This window comes from Ranitomeya variabilis, chromosome 4, assembly GCF_051348905.1.
Source record: "Ranitomeya variabilis isolate aRanVar5 chromosome 4, aRanVar5.hap1, whole genome shotgun sequence".
In the NCBI taxonomy this organism is placed as follows: Eukaryota; Metazoa; Chordata; class Amphibia; order Anura; family Dendrobatidae; genus Ranitomeya; species Ranitomeya variabilis.
Genome location: NC_135235.1, coordinates 51,851,054 through 51,871,058, shown reverse-complemented (window position 1 = coordinate 51,871,058; position 20,005 = coordinate 51,851,054). Strand labels below are relative to the sequence as shown.

The window sequence follows — 20,005 nt, the reverse complement described above, 5'->3', positions numbered from 1 at the left end:
TAAACCTATGGAAAACCAAATCCGCTGTGCCCATGGTGCGGAAAATACCGCGCGGAAATGCTGCACTGTATTTTCCGCAGCATGTCAATTCTTTGTGCGGATTTCCCAGCGTTTTACAGCTGTTCCTCAATAGGAATCCGCAGGTGAAATCCGCACAAAAAACACTGGAAATCCGCAGGTAAAACGCAGTGCCTTTTACCTGCGGATTTTTCAAAAATGGTGCGGAAAAATCTCACACGAATCCGCAACGTGGGCACATAGCCTTAGGGTTAGGGTTGGAATTAGAGTTAGGGTTGGAATTAGGGCTAGGGTTGGAAATAGGATTAAGAATAGGCTTGTGGTTAGGGTTATGGTTAGGGTTAGGGGTGTTTTGGGGTTAAAGTTGTGGTTAGGGTTGGGGTTAGGGTTGGGATTAGGGTTGGGATTAGGGTTGGGATTAGGGTTAGGGGTGTGTTGGGGTTGGGTTGTGATTAGGATTATGGCTAGAGTTGGGATTAGGGTTAGGGGTGTGTTGGGGTTAGGGTTGGGATTAGGGTTAGGGGTGTGTTGGGGTTAGTGTTGGAGTTAGAATTTAGGGGTTTCCACTGTTTAGGCACATCAGGGGTCTCCAAACGCAACGTGGCGCCACCATTGATTCCAGCCAATCTTGCGTTCAAAAAGTCAAATGGTGCTCCCTCCCTTCCGAGCCCCGATGTGTGCCCAAACAGTGGTTTACCCCCACATATGGGGTACCACAGCATACTCAGGACAAACTGGGCAACTATTATTGGGGTCCAATTTCTCCTGTTACCCTTGCGAAAATAAAACATTGCTTGCTAAAACATAATTTTAGAGGAATGAAAAATGATTTTTTATTTTCACGGCTCTGCGTTACAAACTTCTGTGAAGCACTTGGGGGTTCAAAGTGCTCACTATACATCTAGATAAGTTCCTTGGGGGGTCTAGTTTCCAAAATGGGGTCACTTGTGGGGGTTTCTACTGTTTAGGCACATCAGGGGCTCTGGAAATTGAATGTGATGCACGCAGACCACTCCATCAAAGCCTGCATTTCAAAACGTCACTACCTCCCTTCCGAGCCCCGACTTGTGCCCAAACAGTGGTTTACCCCCACATATGGGGTATCAGTGTACTCAGGACAAACTGGGCAACAAATATTGGGGTCCAATTTCTCCTGTTACCCTTGTGAAAATAAAAAATTGCTTGCTAAAACATCATTTTTAAGGAAAGAAAAATGATTTTTTATTTTCACGGCTCTGCGTTGTAAACTTCTGTGAAGCACTTGGGGGTTCAAAGTGCTCACCACATATCTAGATAAGTTTCTTGGGTGGTCTAGTTTCCAAAATGGGGTCACTTGTGGGGGTTTCTACTGTTTAGGCACATCAGGGGCTCTGCAAATGGAATGTGACGCACGCAGAACACTCCATCAAAGCCTGCATTTCAAAACGTCACTACCTCCCTTCCGAGCCCCGGCATGTGCCCAAACAGTGGTTTACCCCCACATATGGGGTATCAGCGTACTCAGGAGAAACTGGACAACAACTTTTGGGGTCCAATTTCTTCTGTTACCCTTGGGAAAAAAAAATTGTGGGCTAAAAAATCATTTTTGAGAAAAGAAATTTTTTTTTTTAATTTTCATGGCTCTGCGTTATAAACTTCTGTGAAGCACTTTGGGGTTCAAAGTGCTCACCACACATCTAGATTAGTTCCTTGGGAGGTCTAGTTTCCAAAATGGGGTCACTTGTGGGGGAGCTCCAATGTTTAGGCACACAGGGGCTCTCCAAACGCGACATGGTGTCCGCTAATGATTGGAGCTAATCTTCCATTCAAAAAGCCAAATGGCGTGCCTTCCCTTCCGAGCCTTGCCGTGCACCCAAACAGTGGTTTACCCCCACATATGAGGCATCGGCGTACTCAGGAGAAATTTCCCAACAAATTTTAGGATCCATTTTATCCTGTTGCCCATGTGAAAATGAAAGAATTGAGGCTAAAAGAAATTTTGTGTGAAAAAAAAGTACTTTTTCATTTTTGCGGATCAATTTGTGAAGCACCTGAGGGTTTAAAGTGCTCACTGTGCCTCTAGATAAGTTCCTTGGGGGGTCTAGTTTCCAAAATGGGGTCACTTGTGGAGGAGCTCCAATGTTTAGGCACACAGGGGCTTTCCAAACGCGACATGGTGTCCGCTAACGATGGAGATAATTTTTCATTCAAAAAGTCAAATGGCGCTCCTTCCCTTCCGAGCCTTACCATGTGCCCAAACAGTGGTTTACCCCCACATGTGAGGTATCTGTGTACTCAGGAGAAATTGCCCAACAAAATTTAGGATCCATTTTATCCTGTTGCCCATGTGAAAATGAAAGAATTGAGGCTAAAAGAAATTTTGTGTGAAAAAAAGTACTTTTTCATTTTTACGGATCAATTTGTGAAGCACCTGGGGGTTTAAAGTGCTCACTATGCTTCTAGATAAGTTCCTTGGGGGGTCTAGTTTGCAAAATGGGGTCACTTGTGGAGGAGCTCCAATGTTTAGGCACACGGGGGCTCTCCAAACGCGACATGGTGTCCGCTAAAGATTGGAGCCAATTTTTCATTCAAAAAGTCAAATGGCGCTCCTTCCCTTCCGAGCCCTGTCGTGCGCCCAAACAGTGGTTTACCCCCACATATGAGGTATCAGCATACTCAGGACAAATTGGACAACAACGTCCATTGTCCAGTTTCTCCTTTTACCCTTGGGAAAATAAAAAAATTGTTGCTAAAAGATCATTTTTGTGACTAAAAAGTTAAATGTTCATTTTTTCCTTCCATGTTGCTTCTGCTGCTGTGAAACACCTGAAGGGTTAATAAACTTCTTGAATGTGGTTTTGAGCACCTTGAGGGGTGCAGTTTTTAGAATGGTGTCACTTTTGGGTATTTTCAGCCATATAGAACCCTCAAAATGACTTCAAATGTGAGGTGGTCCCTAAAAAAAATGGTTTTGTAAATTTTGTTGTAAAAATGAGAAATCACTGGTCAAATTTTAACCCTTATAACTTCCTAGCAAAAAAAAAATTTGTTTCCAAAATTGTGCTGATGTAAAGTAGACATGTGGGAAACGTTATTTATTAACTATTTTGTGTCACATAACTCTCTGGTTTAACAGAATAAAAATTCAAAATGTGAAAATTGCGAAATTTTCAAAATTTTCGCCAAATTTCCGTTTTTTTTCACAAATAAACTCAGAAATTATCAACCTAAATTTACCACTAACATGAAGCCCAATATGTCACGAAAAAACAATCTCAGAATCGCTAGGATCCGTTGAAGCGTTCCTGAGTTATTACCTCATAAAGGGACACTGGTCAGAATTGCAAAAAACGGCAAGGTCATTAAGGCCAAAATAGGCTGGGTCATGAAGGGGTTAACCAGCAGGGCAGAAAACCACCTATAAATCCCAATTGAATATTATCCTGGTTTTTAACCTGTGGCTTGCAGCAGCTGGTTCAATTTGCTCATAAAAGGGTTGCCTGATCACAAACTCACTAGGTAAGAAAAGTTTCTATTTTCTTTTCATGTGTACCATTAGATAAAACCCTTTGCGCTCTTTTGCTCCCCAGTTTTACGCATGATAATAAAAAGCTATGGATAAACCTTGTTGTGGGGAGATGTTTGGGGGCTTATGGCTAGGAAGGTGACAACTGTCAGTAGTTGTCAGTAGTTACCAAGTCTGAGATCAGTGGCAAAGATGTGTTTCAGTGATGTATACATAAATTATGGGGTCCTTCAGTAAAAATACAAATTGATCCCTTTCTTCAAATAAAATTTAGCACACAGCAATTTGCAGAATAGAGGATACATTAGCTGACTGATGGTGCATCAGCAAGGTCAAACAGAGTCATGGTGCATAGGTGCAGTCACAGAAGAGGTTGGCCAAAAATGTCTGAAGACAGACTGGTCAGTAAGCAGAGCCTCTCTTTGTTTATTGGCTAAACAAATCAGCTGATGTTTTTGGGGCCCAAGAGCCTGGACCAGACTCAGAAAAGTGGATAAGTGGATGGACACTTCTCAAGGGAGAGGCAAATTGCTATGAATCTGAATGTTTGTGTTTAATCTCAATCTATGTGATGTGTTAATAGAAAAAAGAGATTTGCCGTTTAGACCGCATAGCTGTATGAAAGAAGCAGTTCCAGAGTTGAAGAGCAATTTCGTAGTTTTTATTTTTATGCGTTTCGTGCTCACACCAAATTCTTTTTCAAAAACTACATAGCACACCTATGTTGACACATATGAGAAGTATATAAAAATTTCTACCACTCATAGTAACAGAGGACAGCGAGTCCAACTTGCCATGTTCGATGAGGATGAGCCTCCAAGAGATTGCTGGTTGCTGTAAAATTTTTCATGACCCTGCTTTATTTCAGACTACACCCCTCCTTGCCAATCCCACAACCTGATACATGCTCCCTAAATATACATTTGGATTCTGGGGTTCCTCCTGATGAAACACTGCCTCTCTGAAGGCTTCAGTGGTGACAAACAGATTTTCGACCTCCTGAGTATTTTGAGAAAAATTGTCACGCATGCAATACGTTAACACGGTCTAAAAATGTATAAATAATCTAGCTATAATAATTTCTCTGGTGGAAAAAAATGAATCCTTAGGGCTCACACACCTTACTTTAAGGCTGTGGGTGCCCATCAGAGGCTACATGGCTCTGCTGTGTATATAAACCTTCATGTTTTATAGAAAAGCCACAATAGAGCAACCATCAGCTCACCGGGTTGAGAAATTCCTAGAATAGGGGTACGGTGCATGGAGACTTCAGGCTGGTTTCATGGGAAAACCCAGAAATCGCAAAAGTAATAAAACATCATATTTATTAGTAGATTAAAACATGAATTATTATCATGTTTTTTAAATTTTTCCTTTTCATGTTTTAATCTACTAATGAATGTGATGTTTTATGACTATGACTTTTACGGTTGCTAGATTTTCCCATATGTTTTATACTGGGGAAATATGGGAACACATGTAAAACCATACTTTTATGCATTTGGGCACTTTAGGATGCAGATATTCTCCACTATTAGTTCTTCATGGGAGAATACATCTGTAATACAGAATCATTCATATGCAGTCAAACAGAAAAAAACTGTATGCCTCTGTATATAATCAGGCATATAAAAGTACAGTAAGTCCCAATATTCATAGACTATATGCAGCTGTCATACGTCTCATGTATGATGCCTAGTTAAAATGTGAAAATATTAAATCCGAGATATATGATATTCTACACACCTTTACTAAGATATTTTTCTCGACAATGTCTTTTTCATCCTTTCCCACAGTTTGGACGTAGTCTGTGCATCCTCCTTCAAGCTCTAGAGCAATACTTCTCACACTGACCTGAATGTTACCTTACAGTGGAAGAAGATTAGGTTCAGATGTTAATCGATCGAGTAGAAATCATAAAACTGCCTTAAAGCACCACTCCAACGTTTTTTAATTATTTTGCAGCCGGAATGGTATCACTAAAGTCTCTTTGCTGCCTGTAGTAAAATACGGTACTTACCATCCGCCATCTTGGTGCCGCTCCGGTCATCTTCTACCAGCTTTGACCTGCCAGATCGCACCAGTTTTCACTGGGCGCACCGGAAGTCACTTCTCAGTGTAACTCTATGAGAGCCGGAACGAGGTATACCATAGAGATTCTCTGTGAGTGTTTGATTTTTATCCTGTGACATATTGACCAATCAGAACATGGCTGCACCCACAGAGAAGTTCTGTGGCACATGCCCAGTCGCTTGAATGGAAAATTTGCACTTTTTGTACAAGGGTTCAAGGAATGGCATAACTTTGGAATAGAGTGGCCCAGAAGAAAAAGAAAAAGTGTTCCAGAAACAGCGGAGCAGCAGCAATTAGAGGAGGTACTCAGTTTAATATTAATATCCAGTGAAAGGTCCTCTTTAAAGGGGCTGATTAGAATTAGTAAAACATGGCTACTTTTTCCTTAAGCGAGCACCACACCTAACTTTCGATTGTGTGGTTATGCAACTCAGATTAATTCAAGATAACTGAGCTGAACTGAAACTCCAGACACAACCTATAGACAGGGGCAGGACTGTTCTAGAATAAAGCAGCCATGCATTTTTAATCATAACCTATTTGATTTTTTTCATTCTTCCCTGCTTTTCCAATAATTTTCAGCTAATAAATCAAACTACTTGAATAACTATCATTATCGTACATTTAACAGCCCCAATGTACCTGGTTCTGAAGCCGTTATGTTCCATGTAAAACTCACAAACTGATCTTCACAGATACATTGTGACTGCTCCTTGTTCCCGACTGATGGGTGATTCTTCAGGTCAGAAAGAGACACAGATACCTGGTCCAAGCAGATAAAATAGGGAAGTGTGATTTCTATGATGGATGGAAAATGATAGTTCTACGGTATTACTTTGAAAATGTGACAGTGTCTTATATTATTTTTTACTCTGAAAGATGGGTTAGGGCTTATTTTCACAGGATGTCTTTTTTTTACCCATGAACAACAATCCACATAAATTATTGAACAAAACAAAATCAACATTTATTCAAATATAATCATATCATCACACATACACTGCACATACACATGTATATACACACATACATTGCACATACACACACAAACCCGCACACACACAGCACAGCACATACAGTACCTACCAGCTTGTATCCTCTTCAGTTCCTCTAGACTCCTGCATTTACAAGACCTTTGGTGACACCATGGTCACCAAAGGTACTAAAACAGTCTTAACATCGGAATAGAAACTATGGGTGCCCTAAGAGAGTGGAGACCCGGGGCAATTGTCCACCTTGCTGCCCTCTCCCCATAACGCTGGCTCTGAATGGAACTAGGGCTTATTTTTGGAGTAGGCCTTATATTTCAAGCATACTTCAAAAATCCGGTTAAATCATGCCTGGGATTATTTTCAGGGTTTTATTTTGGGGGAAACTCGGTAACTGCCAAAACTGTGGTTGTATTTCCTTAAAGGTAAACATACAGAACAAACAAAAAAATCTCTCAAAGACTTTGCCTTTAATATTGACCTGTTACTATTTTCATACTGTCTAATATTAAAATCAAATCTTGAAATATATAATGAATGCTTTCCATTTATCCGTTTTGTTCTCTCAAACTTCAGACCACTTTTGACACTGGATGTTAGGCAACTGACTCCAACAGAACTGCCCCTCCAGCCCCCGATTACTCCTTGTTCTGTTGTCATGTACTATCCAGAATGAAACAATCTGGAGGAAATTAACCCTGAGGCCTTAGTTCAGGTCTGTTAAAGGTTTTTTTTTCTAGGCCATGCAGGAATTCCTGCAGACCTGCAGACTGAAAAACAATGAGGTTTAATTCTTTTTTATATTTTTCATTAATTTACGGATTTTTTTAACCTATTCTCAACCTAGCATGTAATGGCATGCCTTACTTTGTGTATAAATGTAGGAAGCAGGCTCGGGAATTGAACCTGCACCATACCAGTATATACTGCAATACGGTGGTCTAAAAAAATAAAGTAAGAAATAAAAAGAAGTTTAAAAAAAATAAACAAAATGTAACAGTTTGAATTACCGTACCTCCTTTTCAAAGTTTAGAAATAAGTAAAAAAAAGCATAATTAGAAATTTGTGCATCCATTAAATTCTGCTTTATCAAAATATAAAGTGAATGAACCCGTATGATAAATACGTTCTGCAATTATCAAGCCCTCAAGCTACGTCAACTGAAAAAAAAAAAGTTAATGGCTTAGAAGGAGGGAAGTAAAAAAACAAATATGCAAAAAGAAACATTAGCCATGGAGGAAAGGAAATAATGCACCATCACCATCTGATATTCCGTACCATCATACAGGCCCTTATGTAGCTGAAGACGTGGGCAGTGATGGTGAAGTCCTCTCTTTGTACCACAGAATAAGGGGAAATCAGGTCAATGAAATAAGGCTGAAAGCTGCTGAGTCCAACAACACTGGCCTCCCCAAAACCAGACTTGCCCAGGCAGAATGCATCAGTCTCCCATGTGGTGATACTATGTGGAGTAGTAAGGTTTAATGTAATATGTCCTTGTGGACTGAAAAGCAAGAAAAAAACATATTATGTTCAAATTTCTTTAAAATAAAAATATATACAGGCTATATCGCTGAGCTTTTAAGGTCTCAATGTCTAATTTACTTATTCTCCATCATAGAAAGTTTGATGTCCACGAGTAGGGATGTACATGATATAGTATTATTGTATAATCATTCGTATGCTGCAGTTTTCTACTTGTATCTTGCAGGCTTTTTCTGTAGTTTTCCCTAAGCTCAGCTCCTGGGAGGTGTGGATTAGCTGCTATGATGCCTTACATTGGTTGCGCACACAGAATGGGAGGTCCTGCTCTACAGCTCTAATTTTAAGATACTCTCTAATATCCATACAGCTTCTCCATGTTCCTTACCCTCCCCAGCCCATAGATATCTTTGGGCTGCAGCCTGTAACCTGATCTTTTTTGTGGATGGATTTTATCAGCAAATTAAACATCAGTTTAAGGAAATAATCTGGTCTTAAAATAAAAATCTGCACTTAATCTATGTGACTGCAGAATCATAACAGTGTGCTGTATTACTCTTGTAGGTGGGTGTTCAAATGATCGCATGTATGCCATTTCGATACTTGTGGTCACATGCTGACTAGTCTCATAGAAGAGAATTAAGAGAAGTAAAATGAGACTTGTCAGCATGTGACCACACGTATCCAAATCACATATGTGAAATAACTTGACAACCTACCTGTTGGGTAATACATTGGAATCATGACAGTGTGCACATTGCACAGTTTCACGATTCAGCAATAGTCTGCAGTTACATAGTGACTGCAGACTTTTCTTCTGCATCCTTTTGCTCACAGTATAGGGTATAACTTACTATTTTGGGAATAAAACCTACAAGAGAAAAAGTGAGCAAAAAACCCTGCTGTAACTAAGTAAAAAATAAAAAGTGCATTTAAATAACACAGTTTTTAGTCATACTGTTTTTGGATCAAAAAATAGCACAAAAGCCATCCCACCACGTCAAAGTAATTCTGATCGGGACAGCCCTACGCTGTCTAATATTAAAACCTTACCATGTGTCAATGTTGACCTCGGTGTGAATAATGGCAGACAAAAGGACTGGGACCAACCAATGAGACACCAGACTGGGGAAGCCTTATATACAGTTACCTTGACATGGTGGCATGGCTTTTGTGCTATTTTCTCTGAGGTCAACATTGACACATGGTAAGGTTTTAATATTAGACAGCGTAGGACTGTCCCGATCAGAGTTACCTTGACGAGGTGGGATGGCTTTTGTGCTATTTTTTGATCAAAAAACAGTATGACTAAAAACTGTGTTATTTAAAAGCACTTTTGCTTTTTTACTTAGTTACAGCAGGGTTTTTTGCTCACTTTTTCTCTTGAAGGTTTTATTCCCAAAATAGTAAGTTATACCCTGGGCCTAAACTGCGAGTAAAAGATTGCAGAAGAAAAGTCTTTTGTGCTATTTTTTGATTAAAAAACAGTATTACTAAAAACTCAAAATATATTCTTATATTTGCTGTGCCATTACTAAAGGCCTTAATGGCACAGTGAATATAAAAAACGTAGAGTAGGACTGCCCCATTATGAGAATGCCTTGATGTGGCGGGGTGGTTCAAAGAATTGATCAATTGTTTGCTAAATGTCTCATTTTGAAATGCAGTTAGAAATCAATATGTGCAAGTGCACTTTATGTATAGTGTTCTGACCATAAGTAGCGCTGGCTTTCCCCCCCATTTCTCAATTTACTAAAAACTCAGTGTTATTTAAATGTACTTTTGCTTTTTTGCTTAGTTACATCAGGTTTTTTGCTCACTTTTTCTCTTGTAGGTTTTACTTGTTTTGTGGCCAATGTTAACATGCGTGTAACTTCTGCATGTGTACCGACTCAAGTTAAGCTCAATTTTTGTGTGTTTTTTTTATTTTGGGAATAAACCTTTAAACAAAAGGCTGTGTGAATAGCAGCAGGAGATTTGGACACCTATAAAGCTATATCTTGAATTAAAATATTTAATATCCACAGATTTTCCTGATGTTAAAATAGGTAACATTACAGATACCTGAATGTGTACTTTCTCATGAAACACCTCGATTAATTCCTTATATGAGTGTTATCTAATGTTCAAAATAATATTATCATCAGTTGCTTTCCCTGAATATTGATTATGAGAAAATAAAGACATAGTCTGGGTCTTTTCTAGAAATCCTTAAAGTTTACAGAAAACATAGAAATGTCCTCACCCCACAGAAACTAAGTCAAACAGCCATGTTTCCGGGAAAACTTTTCTTTTCATAGGTTTTTTCTTCTCTTCTTCACTTTTTGAATCTGTAGAGGAGCAATGACACTGTAAGATGTTAAGCTTGAATGAAAATGCAGCACAAACAAATAAAAAAGAGAACATGCAACTCATCAATAAGGAGCAGTCAATCTCTTTCTGCAAAAAGTGTCCCTTAGTGATAAGATCAGTGATCACTTGTGTGCGATCTGCGGGGAAATCCTTGAGCGAGTATTTTGCTATCCTACAGCACCACTACTGGAGAAATGAAGAATCGCACTGTCCTCCCCAAGCGATGAGCTGCCAGTGAAATACGTGGATGTAAAAGTCCTCTAGAGGGAGAAATTCCTTATGCTTCTTTCACACATCAGGTTTTTTGTTTCAGGCACAATCCGGCAAGTTTTGAAAAAAACGGGTTGTTTTTTTTTTTTGCCGGATCCGTTTTTTTCTTATAAAGTTGTATTAGCGCCAGATTGCGCCTGATGGCCCGACGTTTCATCCGTTTTTTTTTCCGGATCCGTCCAAATAGTCGTTTCCGGCAGATGGAGAAAACATCCAAAGGAATGTTTTTTTGTCCGGCGAAAAAAGCGCACAGTGACGGAACCGGCCAAAAACGTGTGAAACGAAGATGCAAAACAATGAATCCCGCCTCCGGATCTGGTTTTCAAAGCTTTTTCCATTGAACTCATGCAGATTTTCTGTTCTGCTCTCTCTCTCTCTCTCTCTCTCTCTCTCTCTCTCAGAAAGGAAGTCACTGTAAACTCCATTATAAAAATAAAAACCGGATCCGGCAGAAAAATTGATCCGTTGCATCAGTTTTTTAACTATTTGCAATGGATCCGTTTTTTCTAACATCAGCTTGGATTCTGCCTAAAACAAAAAACCTGATGTGTGAAAGTAGCCTTAGTTACTACTCCTCACTCCTGTTAAGAGAATGTCTTGAACAAGCAAACAATTTCGTTAATTAGAAAAGCCCTAAAAACTATTAGAAAATAAATGGTTTTCCTTAACCTGACAATTAGAAATTTGCACATTTTTTGAAATTCAAATTCTCCAGTATTGCCAAATTTTTCCCAAAAATTTGATTAGTGACAAATCGAAAGTTATCGAAATCCTCTATTTGCCATTAAAAAATTTTATGTCACTATTCTCATTTTTTGGCACACTAATCTACTTTAGTGCTAAGCTGTCACACACCTTATGTATAGTTTATTTAGTGTTTATGCCTTTCTCTCTCCTGATTTGCATCAAATCCATTTGCTCATCTCTGTAAACAATCCTTCTCTGTTGTCATCAACTGGAGTTTTGGCAGACAACCAAGTCAATGGCAAAGACTCAAAAAATGAGAGCCACCTCCTTTTTGTTAAATAGACTTAAGGCTTCTTTCACACTTCTGTCGGTACGGGGCCGTCGCTATGCATCGGTGCGACGTACTGACAGACGTTGTGAAAATTCGGCACAACGTGGGCAGCGGATGCAGTTTTTCAACGCATCTGCTGCCCACTGTAAAGTCCCGGGGAGGAGGGGGCGGAGTTCCGGCTGCGCATGCGCAGTAGGAAATGGCGGACCCGACGTACGAAAAAACGTTCCCTTGAACGTTTTTTCGTGACTTAGGTCCGCCAAAACACGATGCATCCAGTGCATGACGGACGCGACGTATGGCCATACGTCGCGATCCGTTGGCAATACAAGTCTATGGGAAAAAACGCATCCCGCGGGCACATTTGCAGGATGCGTTTTTTCCAAAAACGACGCATTGCGACGGATGCCAAACGACGCAAGTGTGAAAGTAGCCTAACCAATGGCAGAATACCCTTCTTTTTTTTACTGGGGGACATCAATCGAGAAACACAAACTACTACTATAAATAGTGACTGCTAGGAACATAACTAGAATTAGCTGAATAGGGCAGATTGGAAGAACAGCTTGGCCAGAAAATATGGCTGAAGGTGGTAGAGGCCCCAGGTTCCGGCCCCATGCGCCTTCTCCATAATCCTAATTCTCTGATTGGGTTATAAATAATCTTGTGATTTAGTCTTTGTAATGGATAGGCACATAAGTAAAAACCACTTTCCCTACAGTAGAGGCTTGTACAGTTGATTATTATAGGTGAAGGTTATATATATACCGGGAGCACTCTGTGACATGACTTTCTTATGCTGATTGGAGATGCGCCTTGTGATGGTTGGAGCAGAGCACGTCACGGGTTTTCTTATCTTAGTATTTGTAAAAATCTTCAGATTGCTTTCCTGTTATTAATAAAGAATACACATGTGAATAATGATGTTTCCTCCTTTCAGAGCTGCTGGGGGTCATTTATGATTTCCCCTATGGCAGTTGTTTGTAAGTGATATTTGTGCATAATTTTGCATCTTTTTGCGCATGTGAATTTTCAACAAAAAGTGGGTAGAGCGTTTTAAAGGGTAGCATGACCTATCAACAAAAAACGAATTTTCCATTAAAAAAAAAAACATAAACAAGGGAGTATTCCACAATATTAGGTAAAGTCAATAATTATTATTAAGCTAGGATTCACAAAGAAAAGACAAATATTGAAAACATAGAAAAGACATGTAGATAGAGACATACCCCAAGCGACTTGCAGCTGTAATCGCAGCAAACGTGGCGCAACAAAGTATTAAGTTAAAAGGGGCCGAATAATATTGCACGCCCCACTTTTCAGTTTTTGAATTTCCAGAATAATTTTAAATAACCAATAAATTTCTCTCAACTTCACAATCGTGTTCCACTTGTTGCGGATTCTTCATCAAAAATTTTAGACCTTAAGGCCGCGGTCAAACGGTACTTTTTGGTTTCTTATGTGAAAAAAAGGACCGATTTTCATCAGTGAATCTGATTTTTCATCAGTGTTTGGTCAGTGTGTTTGTTTTAACCATAAGAGCTTGTTCACACATTGAGCATCTGCAGCATTTTTTTTCCGCATCAGCATGCAGCATGTCAATTCTTTCATAATTTTTGCAATGTTTTTCACCAATTCAATTGAGTGCATAAAAAACAAGTAAAAATGCATAAAAATTTGCATTTTAAATGACGTTTTTCTTGCCAAGAGACGTGTTTTTTATTTTGTCCAAAGAAGTCCTCAATGTGTGAACAAACCCTGAATGATTTTCTCATATGCCATGAATAAACAAATAAATACATTTCCATGCCTCTTCCACCCATTACAATGTTGAAAATGGACAATACATGGATGGCACTTATATGGCAATGTGTGCTGTCTGGGATTTTTCTCAGGCCCATACAAATATATGGGTGATTTTGATCCATGACTCAATGCACCAAGGGCTATAATGAATATGCCTTCTGATCATGAAAATCAGAGAGATCATATGCTTGAAAACTGGCGTCTGCATGGAGACTAAAACAACACATTTGTAATACAGTACATTTACCAGATTTTGCAGCAAGCAAAACGTTTGCTCAGACTTTATTACCTTGAGCAGCATGTACACATCAGCGTCCCCATGGTACCATGCTGCCTCTTGGATTCCAGCTTGAGGATCCTGCTCGTTTCTCAAACAGGGATATTTTTCAAAATCTTCAATTGAGTAAGGAAAGCCTCGCTTGTTAACCATTATCCAATATTTCATGGTTCTAAGCTTTGTGAAAGAAAAAAAAATTGTTCCAAGGTCAGTGAAATCTTATAAATCAGATGACGGGAACATTTTTTCTGCCAAGGGCCATTCGAATATTTATACCATCCTTCGGGGGTTATACAAATTGCAATCTATTTCCGCCCACAAAGTAGGTCCTGACATTGGCACTGGTGTCAGAACGTAATCTTTCATTGTATGTACCTCAGCATTCATGTGCTAAGCTATGGTGGTCTCTGATCCTGGGCCTTTAGATGTTGCAAAAAACATGACTCCCAATATACCTAAAAGTCAGAGGCTTTCATTGCATACTTGGGATGTTGAGTTTTACAAAAACTGTAAAGCTAATGTAACAATATTATTCAGATCTATCAATATAATCTCCTGCATTATTATAAAGTGCTGGGAGTACAGTATTGATGACTTACACCTTTCAGATAAGGTCTCTGTAGGGAATAGAGCAGCACAGCAGAATTTAGCTGGGTCACATTACAAGCCATTCTATCCTCTTTGATTCTCTCAAAGCACTGTTAGATCTGCTGTGTTGTCCTTCTCTCCACACTGCTTGTCTGGAGATGAGTCACACTTATGTCTCTTATGTCTGTTGTGCTCAAAGTAACTGGACAAGCAGCATAGGGAAAGGGGCAGTACAGTAAACCTGACAGTACTATGAGAGTAGGAGAGCTGATAGAATTGTTTATAATGTGACACATGTAAACTCAGCTGTGCTGCCCCTTAAACCACAGGGATCTTATCTGAAAGAGGGCATTCATCTGGGATCTAATCTCCCAGCACTTTCTAATCCTGCAGGAGGTTAGGACAAGAGATCAGATCTGTATCCTTACATCTCACACACTGAGAAATCTAAGCTTTTGTGAGGGTGTGTTTTTTTTCTGCTGTGTTGCTGCCTGATTATGATTGGGCAACTTATACAGGGACAAAATTATATGCCCCCAATGAAAACTATATGATAACACCCACTTAAACTTAACAAAAGTTAACTTATTGGGTGCCAAATCACTTGATTTCTACTATCTCTGCAACAGAGAGAAAATATTATATTGTGCTCTGCAGCCACTATTACATTGCATGTCCAGTACATGATAAAGAATTTGGAGAAAGGTACTCTTTAACTAATTTATGAATTTTATAATATGAGAATTGCACTTTAACTGTGGATGAAATGTGATTTAGATATCATTATCCAAAAGGTTCTTTACAGTTAGAGTAATCAGATTGTGAAACCATTCATGTATATATCTGAGATTTTATATATCACTTTATCATATATTCTAACGAGGCTGCTTCTGGAGCAACCACTTTATATGGTATATGAGAATGCAAGGTATTGATTTATTGACTGCTTAGGAACATTGAATCTCACCATTGAACTGATGTCATCAAACGTTTCACGCTTCTTATTGATTAATAGTCCTGTATCCACTGAGCGCACAGAACACAGTGACCCAGAATCTGCTTGAACTTCCAGATTTACTTTTTCTCCCGGGCGCACCTCTTCTTTAGAGAACTTAAGCACAACCTGCAAAAAAACAATGTGATGTATATACTAAAAATTCAGTGATAATTGAAAAATAACCTTTCTCGGAATAGAAAACCAGAGGGTTGTCCACTTTGACAATATCAAAAAAATATAGAATGGATTAAAAAAAATAAAATACAGTTATATGAAAAAGTTTGGGCACCCCTATTAATCTTAAGCTTAATGTTTTATAAAAATTGTTTTTTTTGCAACAGCTATTTCAGTTTCATATATCTAATAACTGTTGGACACAGTAATGTTTCTGCCTTGAAATAAGGTTTATTGTACTAACAGAAAATGTGCAATCTGCATTCAAACAAAATTTGACAGGTGCATAAGTATGGGCACCCTTATCATTTTCTTGTTTTAAATACTCCTACCTACTTTTTACTGACTTACTAAAGCACTATTTTTGGTTTTGTAACCTCAATGAGCTTTGAACTTCATAGCCAGGTGTATGCAATCATGAGAAAAGCTACTTAAAGTGGCCACTTGCAAGTTGTTCTCCTGTTTGAATCTCCTCTGAAGAGTGGCATAATGGGCTCCTCAAAACAACTGTCAAATGATCTGAAAACAAAGATTATTCAACATAGTTGTTTAGGGGAAGGATACAAAAAGCTGTCTCAGAGATTTAACCTGTCAATTTCCACTGTGAGGAACATAGTAAGGAAATGGAAGAACACAGGTACAGTTCTTGTTAAGGCCATAAGTGGCAGGCCAAGAAAAACATCAGAAAGGCAGACAAGAAGAATGGTGAGATCAGTCAAGGACAATCCTCAGACCACCTCCAGAGAGCTGCAGCATCAACTTGCTGCAGATGGTGTCACTGTGCATCGGTCAACTAGACAACGCACTGTGTTTTTTTGCCGCCATGCATAAAGCCTTTTTGTATTACCAAACAACTCAATCTTGGTTTCATCAGTCCACAGGACCTTCTTCCAAAAAGAAATTGGCTTCTCCAAATGTGCTTTTGCATACCTCAGCCGACTCTGTTTGTGGCGTGCTTGCAGAAACGGCTTCTTTCGCATCACTCTCCTATACAGCTTCTCCTTGTGCAAAGTGCGTTGTATAGTTGACCGATGCACAGTGACACCATCTGCAGCAAGTTGATGCTGCAGATCTCTGGAGGTGGCCTGAGGATTGTCCTTGACTGATCTCACCATTCGTCTTCTCTGCCTTTCTGATGTTTTCCTTGGCCTGCCACTTCTGGCCTTAAAAGAACTGTACCTGTGTTCTTCCATTTCCTTACTATGTTCCTCACAATGGAAATTGACAGGTTAAATCTCTGAGACAGCTTTTTGTATCCTTCCACTGAACAACTATGTTGAATAATCTTTGTTTTTAGATCATTTGACAGTTGTTTTGAGGAGCCCATGATGCCACTCTTCAGAGGAGATTCAAACAGGAGAACAACTTGCAAGTGGCCACTTTAAGTAGCTTTTCTCATGATTGCATACACCTAGCTATGACGTTCAAAGCTCAATGAGGTTACAAAACCAAAAAAAGTGCTTTAGTAAGTCAGTAAAAAGTAGGTAGGAGTATTTAAAACAAGAAAATGATAAGGGTGCCCATACATATGCACCTATCAAATTTTGTTTGAATGCAGATTGCACATTTTCTGTTAGTACAATAAACCTCATTTCAAGGCAGAAACATTACTGTGTCCAACAGTTATTAGATATATGAAACTGAAATAGCTGTTGCAAAAAAAAACAATTTTTATAAAACATTAAGCTTAAGATTAATAGGGGTGCCCAAACTTTTTCATATAACTGTAAAAGTTGTACTCTGATTTTACTTTAATTCTGATACTGTCCGATCCTGTAATGTTCTCTAATCTGCAGGAACGCTGGCATCTAGTCACATATAGTAGATATTTGACCAATGCAGCCAATCACTTGCTCAGCAGGTGCCGGCAAAGTCCAGTGTTTGGCTTAGTGGTCATTACTTGAGATGTGCTCATCCAAACTTAAAAGTTTGGGGTTCGTACCAGACAGTTAACGGGGTTCGTACCAGACAGTTAGTGTCTGGTGTAAATTCCAAACCTAGACTTTCCCCAAAAGTCTGTTGCAATGTTCGAAGTTCCAGGGGGAAGTCTGAGAGAGAGAGAGAGAGAGAAAGAAAAAAAAAATTTGGTTCAAAAGTCCTGGTCACCATTGTTGTCAATGGGTTCTGGTTGAAGTTCAGGTACAGTTTTGGTACCCAAACCGAACTTTGGCTAAAGTTTGGGTTGGATTCTAGAACTCCAACTTCCATGGGTCCGCTCATTCTTAGTCACTTCTTGTCTTTAGAGAAGTACCAGAAAGTAGGGATCAGCAAGGGACTTGGAAGCAGTGGGTGATTAATCAGGTTTAGTATTGCTTCTGTTTCATGAAATTCTGAGCTTTTTTTATTTAGTGCTGAAGTGAACAGCTCCATTGAATGGGCTGCTTTTTTCCCTACACTGCTGTGCCTGTTAATATGTTCTGTCTGGTACTGTAGCTTTGCCCAGTGTCCTGGTTAAAAGGAACTCAACTCCAATTTCATTTTTTCATCCCCTTCTTTCCAGATCCATCATTTTTAATTTTACTGAAAAATTAGACATTTGAGGGCCTTTTTTTTTGTGGAGGAAGAATTGTAATTTGATTGACATCACTCATTTTACCACCAATGTACCAGAAAAACTGGAAAAACTCCAAGTGCGTTGAGGATGCACAAAGAACTGCAATTCTTGATTTTGGTTTTGGGTTTCGTTTTTATTGTGTTCATTTTGTTGTATACTGTAATTGACTTAACAACATTATTTTTCAGGTCAACATGATTACAGCTATAAAATGGCAAATCTTTGCTGGTCGTACTGAATTTCCTCAAAAAATTTGATAGCACATGTTAGTACTGGAAAAGAGAAGTAGAGATAGATGTACAGAGAGAGAAAGAAAGAAAGATCTGTGCCCAGCTGTGCTCTACTGGGAACTGCTGATCTCTAATGACCCAGATACTGACCGTTAATGTACAAAGTACGATAATATGGTAACAAGATACACTATGCTGTTATGGGGAAGGCAGCGCAGTCACTTCAGCTTCAGCAGTGTTGTTAATGGTGCTTTTTTGCAAATCAAATTTCAAATTTGCTTGAAATTGTGAATTTCAGGAAATTCGACTCAAACTCGATCCTCCATTGATTGATTTGCCCATTGCTGATTGAAGCAGTACCGAAGTTTTATATCTATATATATATATATATATATATATATATATATATATATATATATACATATATACAGTTAGTCCTCGGGTTACAACGGTCTCGAGTTACATCGTTTCGTGGTTACAACGCTTTGTATGACGCCTCGTTCCGACTTACACGGTTTGCGTCGTAAGTCGAACTACATGCAACTACGTGCAGTGGCAGAAGAATAGAGTCCAGTACTGTACACTGTACCCGGTTACACGAGGAAAATGAGTCTCCTGCACGCCATAACACCCTAATTATGTAGGGTACTGTGTCAGGATAGGTGTTTGGATAGGCTAAGTGTTTGCAGTACTGTACTGTTATTATGGTACAGTACTGTATGAATGTATGGTTCGACTTACATCGAAATTCGGTTTACGGCGCCGTGTAAGAATGGATCAACTTCGTAAGTCGAGGACTACCTGTATATACATATATATATATATATATATATATATATATATATATATATACATATTTATTTATTATTGTAAGCGTTGAATTTGTTTTGAAATTTGTAAGGAAAAGAATTTGGTTGTGTGGCCATTTTATGAAACCTTATGAGTGGCAACTAAAAGACGGCAATTCTGTTTTGATTATTTTTGATTTACAGCATTTACCATATGGGTTAAATCATTTCATATTTTGATATATGGAGGCGATGATATGTTCATTTTTTTTAGTTTATGTGTTTTTAAACTGGGAAAGGAGAAGTGAATTTTTACATTTTTTATAACTTTTTCTACTTTATTTTTAAGTCTCCTTAGAGGACTTGAACCTGCAATCACATGGCCACTTGTTCTTTATACTGCAATATCACATCATTACAGTATATAACTGAAATGAAGGTCTCCTATGAAGCCCCATGTGTAGCTTGGCTTTAAAACAGTACCAACATTGCAGCCATGGGGACCTTCACAAGGTTCCCATCAGCCATGGCAACTCAGCGGCACCCCATAATTACTATGTGGTAATGTGGGACCTGTGGATGTCTGAAATAGCAAAATAGTGGAATTATATACCTTAAAAGCTGATGTCAGAGATTAATGGCAGTATTGAAGTATTGCTCCAGTCACCACTCTTAAAGGCAGATACCGGCTGTAAGAGACAGCCAGGAAACAGTATAGAGCGGGTTCAGCCTTTGATTCTGGCACCCAAAGTGTCGGGAAGTAATTAAATAGGATTGGGCTGCAAGACCAGAAACAACTCAATCAACAGATGATGCGATGGTGACACTGTTTATTTCAACTTGGTGGACTGCTACCTCTGCATCCTTATAGCTATCGTTTGGTT

The 20,005-nt window shown here is 39.0% G+C and overlaps 1 protein-coding gene across 1 annotated transcript in view; it reads right to left on the bottom strand.

Moving 5' to 3' along the window:
- The window catches only part of LOC143769711 (alpha-2-macroglobulin-like protein 1), a 135,897-nt gene that overhangs the window by 83,690 nt on the left and 32,202 nt on the right, over positions 1-20,005 (bottom strand). The window contains exons 15-21 of the mRNA XM_077258497.1: positions 15,346-15,501; positions 13,803-13,967; positions 12,476-12,596; positions 10,313-10,397; positions 7,864-8,089; positions 6,239-6,359; positions 5,270-5,388 (exon numbers count right to left, since the gene is read on the bottom strand). Of these exons, the coding sequence (XP_077114612.1) occupies positions 5,270-5,388; positions 6,239-6,359; positions 7,864-8,089; positions 10,313-10,397; positions 12,476-12,596; positions 13,803-13,967; positions 15,346-15,501 (993 nt within the window). The remainder of the gene's footprint in view (positions 1-5,269; positions 5,389-6,238; positions 6,360-7,863; positions 8,090-10,312; positions 10,398-12,475; positions 12,597-13,802; positions 13,968-15,345; positions 15,502-20,005) is intronic.